The following is a 4,133-nucleotide window of genomic DNA, read 5'->3' as shown; positions in this document are numbered from 1 at the left end:
AAACAGTGAGTCTGGACTCACCCAGGTAGAGAGAAGCGTTCTCTTTCCTCAAGTTGTCTATCGTTGTGTTTAAACCTGATTTTCTGCACAGTTGCAGATAGAGACTGAGCTCAGTTTGGACGATACATTTTGCCCTCAACAGACGCTTCAGACGTTGAGTAAACAGCATGGAAACAGAGAGTCTGGACTCACCCAGGTAGAGGGAAGCGTTCTCCTTCTTCACGTTGTCGTCCAGGTACGTGGGTCCCAGGGTGTAGATGGGCGTTGACCCCATGCCCACCAGGATCTGAGCCACGATGAACAGAGTGACGTACAGATTGTGCTCGTTTCCCTCTTGATCTCTGGGGCACGACCCCGCGTCCATTTCTCTCCCGGTGCCGTTAATCCCACTCTGACACAGGCCTCCCCTCCCCATGGAAGAGTTCATCTCCTGGATCTGATAGGGCGGGGAGATGAAGTGCGGCAGGGAGAATAACGCCGCCCCCACCGCGATGATAACGCCGCCCACAGCGAGCCAGCGGGGTCTCTGGCCTCGACCCCCGAAATAAGAGATGAAGACCACCACCAGGAGGCTGCCGATGTCGAAGCAGCTGACGAGGAGACCGGATTCAGAGCTCCTGAGGCTGTACCTGTTGAGTTGAGTAATTCAAACGAAAGTTAAAGATCTCCTATCATGCAAAATCCACTTCTTCATGTCTCTATAAAAACCTGTCTGAAAATGAGCTGATCAGATGTTGGCCACTTTGTGATGTCATAACGATGTTTTGTCTTGTGTAACCATTAGCCAATCAGCAACCAAGGTACCCCCCCCCCTTATCACCTGAATCTCCTCCTAGAGCACCATTGAGTTATTTGTAACCAAATGTCTCTCAGAGGGGCGTGGGGAGGGGCTCCTTATTTTCATCTAAAGTAACAGACAGAGAATCAGCACTTTGGAAACAGGGCTGAAACAGAGGGGATTATGGGTAATGCTGCAATGATCTGTTTGGTGTTTCAGCCAATCANCACTATTTAGACACCCCGGGCCAGCATAACGTACTTTCCACTTGCCCGCGCGGGCCACTAAAAATATTGCTTAAAAAAAAAAAAAAAGTCCAGTGGTATAGGTACTTTGACAAGCAATNTAAACTAAACACCTGAGCTCTGTTAAAGGTCTCCTATTCTCCTCTTCTTCATCAATATATCACAGGTCTCAGATATATCCAGAGCCTGTCTCTGATTGGCTGAAACACCAAACAGATCATTGCAGCATTACCCGCCAATCAGAGACAGGCTCTGGATATATCTGAGACCTGTGATATATTGATGAAGAAGAGGAGAATAGGAGACCTTTAACAGAGCTCAGGTGTTTAGTTTATGTTATATCTACGACTCCAACGTACCTTTTCTCGATGGTGGTGATGACGCTGCTCAGGTATCCGGACACCATCAGTGATTGGATGAAGGTCAGGTAGCACATGCAGAACAGGAAGCAGCGTGAATCCCTCAGAATGACCCGGACATACTTTCTAACCGGGGTGCAGATAAGGCGACTGAGGGAGAATCCCAGGTTCTTTTTAGTACCCGGTGCAGAGCTACTTAACCCCAACATGCTGGAGGCAGACGGGGAGAAGTCCGTCCTGGAAGAGGGGGTCTCCGGGGTCCTTAAATGGAAATCTGCACTTTCCTCCAGGGCCACACAGGTGTCGTTCAGGATGGGAAGGCTCCAGGACTTTTTGAAGCTAGTTTCCGGCTCCAAATACTGATCCTGAAGCTCTCGGATCTCCAGAGACTCGGACAGATCGCTGCCGGTCTCATCGCTATCCGAAGAAGTCATGGTGCAAGTTTAGGGCTCAAAAACTAGGGTCACATGGGGAGAAAAGACCCTGTGAATGAGAACCTCTAATTATCAGCATGCTCTTTCCCACATTACAGCTCCAGTAATGATGCTATGAAGTTAATTCTCTAGAATAACTAGCCTATAGGATACAAAAAGCATCTGTGTGTACACTGTGCCCCTCCCATTGATGGCCCTTTGTTAGAAAGCTTAAAACTACTGTTTAAACATCTGAATTTCCCCATGGGGATTAGTAAATGTCCATCTTATCTTATCAGCATGCTCTTTCCCACATTACAGCTCAACTAGTGCTCCAGTAATGACGCTATGAAGTGAATTCTCTAAAATAACCAGCCTATAGGATGTAAAAAGCATCTGTGTGTACACTGCCCCCCTCCCATGTAGATTTTATGGCTCTTTGTTAGAAAGCTTCATTCATATCCAGGGGCTTTGTGTCCCTTAGATGTGCAGCATCCTAGAAAAAGGACAAAAACAGGAATTAAAATCTGTCAAAAAACCCTATATATATACCCTAACCCTCATATTAATAATGCACATCCTGCACATGCTTTTGAAAAAGTTGCACATTTCTAATCCAAAAAATACCTCTTTTTGAACCTGCACAGCTCGCCACGTTGAATATAGGATTTGTCATGTTATATTTTACTGTACTCTGAACAGTAAAAGTACTATTTTTGCTGCTTTCTTTAAAACAAAAAATCCTCATGTGTCAAATTAAATCGATTCTGACTCCTGCTATCTAGACATACATGCACTCTGGGTTAAACGGGGGCACTTTTTATCGCTAAATTGCTATAAACTATTTAATAAGCCACTAAATAAGATGAAAAAATGAGCCACAGGAGGAGGGTTAGTGCTAAATAACAGCAGCTTTCCTTTGTCAAACACACAGCTGAGAACAAAAGGAGCACGCTGTGCACAAACCCCTCGTGCAGGACTTTGGGAATAAAAACAATAGCCGGATTAAAACCCGATCTTTTACCCTTAATAAAGCGACAGTAATGACGTCACTCAGGTAAAGAGGTGACAGGTATTTGTGGGTGATAATTGAGAGAAAGGGTTACTCACTGAGGACAGGAGGTAGCTGTTGTTCTGCAGGGGAGAAGCTCTGAATGACTGCCGCTATGATGGTGCATTCAGGGACTGTAGGAAATATTACAAATCATGGAAAAATGTGCTGAAGGTGCATAATTGTATTCACTTTAAACAGTGTGTATAAGTAAAGCTTGCACATAGGAGACATTTGTTATTATTGTATATATATTTTGTTGTTTTTGGGTCATTTTAGACATGTTTGGATGCGTATTTGAATCCCATATTAATCCAATTGGTCGTCTTTTTATTATGAATAATTACATATTTCAATGATATAGCTATTAAAACGAAAAAGCATCATATCCATGTGTGTAGGAGAAAACAGAAAACCTACATTTATGAGTATAACATATTTTACATTTATTCCATGATTAAATAAACATTTTCAACATCTATGAAAAACAAGAAAACATGAAAGCTATAGAATAAATCAACTTTGACGATTGTATTATCATTATTATAATAGTTATTATCAATAATATTACATTTGCAGACTAACCATACTAACCATACTCTTTCCACGTCTAACGCTGTAAATCCGTAACTATTAAAAGGCCCATGAATGCATCATATTTCGGGGTGAATGTTTTCACACGAGCGTTGATGGGAATTGTAGTTTCTTTCGTGAGTCTCACTCTCGTTCAGCTTCTTAATATAACTTTATTTAAACTGACCTGAGTAACACAGAGTCTCTAAGCCACGAGACACACAGAATACCTGTTGAAATATTAATGTGTTCAAATTTTCATTCAGTTAATTTGGATTACAACATCTTAAATATAACATGTACCAGCATGCTTTGCGGTCCATATGGTGCTTGTTGAGTGACGTCAGCCGGACAGCTGGCTCTGCGGCTGTCATTCAATGATCATAAAACATGATTTATTGAAATACTATAACTCAGTCATTGATTAAAAACTCATTACATTGGACAGGAATAACTCTAACTACATTAAAGGAATGTAAACATTGTTCAATTCAAGATAATATTTATGAAATGTTAACAAATGAAGACTAAAATATAGATTAATAATCAGGATTTCTTTCTGATAGCCTTTGCAACACAACTGACTACATCTATAAGATAAAAAGTATATATGATATGGTTTAAGAAGATTAATTATACACACATCACATAGAAAAACTGCATACATAAGGGAAAGTTGCGCGCACTTAATCCATTGCACAACACATATTATTG

The 4,133-nt window shown here is 41.6% G+C and overlaps 1 protein-coding gene across 1 annotated transcript in view; it reads right to left on the bottom strand.

Moving 5' to 3' along the window:
- Positions 1 to 2,976, bottom strand: part of LOC104955092 (solute carrier organic anion transporter family member 5A1-like) — a 13,654-nt gene extending 10,678 nt beyond the window's left edge. The window contains exons 1-3 of the mRNA XM_010782324.1: positions 2,906 to 2,976; positions 1,383 to 2,291; positions 193 to 629 (exon numbers count right to left, since the gene is read on the bottom strand). Coding sequence (XP_010780626.1) covers positions 193 to 629; positions 1,383 to 1,816 — 871 coding nt within the window. The 5' untranslated portion in view covers positions 1,817 to 2,291; positions 2,906 to 2,976. The remainder of the gene's footprint in view (positions 1 to 192; positions 630 to 1,382; positions 2,292 to 2,905) is intronic.
- Positions 2,977 to 4,133: the final 1,157 nt, after the last annotated feature.

Source organism: Notothenia coriiceps, unplaced genomic scaffold (assembly GCF_000735185.1).
Source record: "Notothenia coriiceps isolate Sejong01 unplaced genomic scaffold, NC01 NC01_scaffold00000496, whole genome shotgun sequence".
Taxonomy (NCBI): Eukaryota; Metazoa; Chordata; class Actinopteri; order Perciformes; family Nototheniidae; genus Notothenia; species Notothenia coriiceps.
The sequence above is the reverse complement of the archived record's forward strand: the minus strand, read 5'-3'. Positions and strand labels throughout refer to the sequence as shown.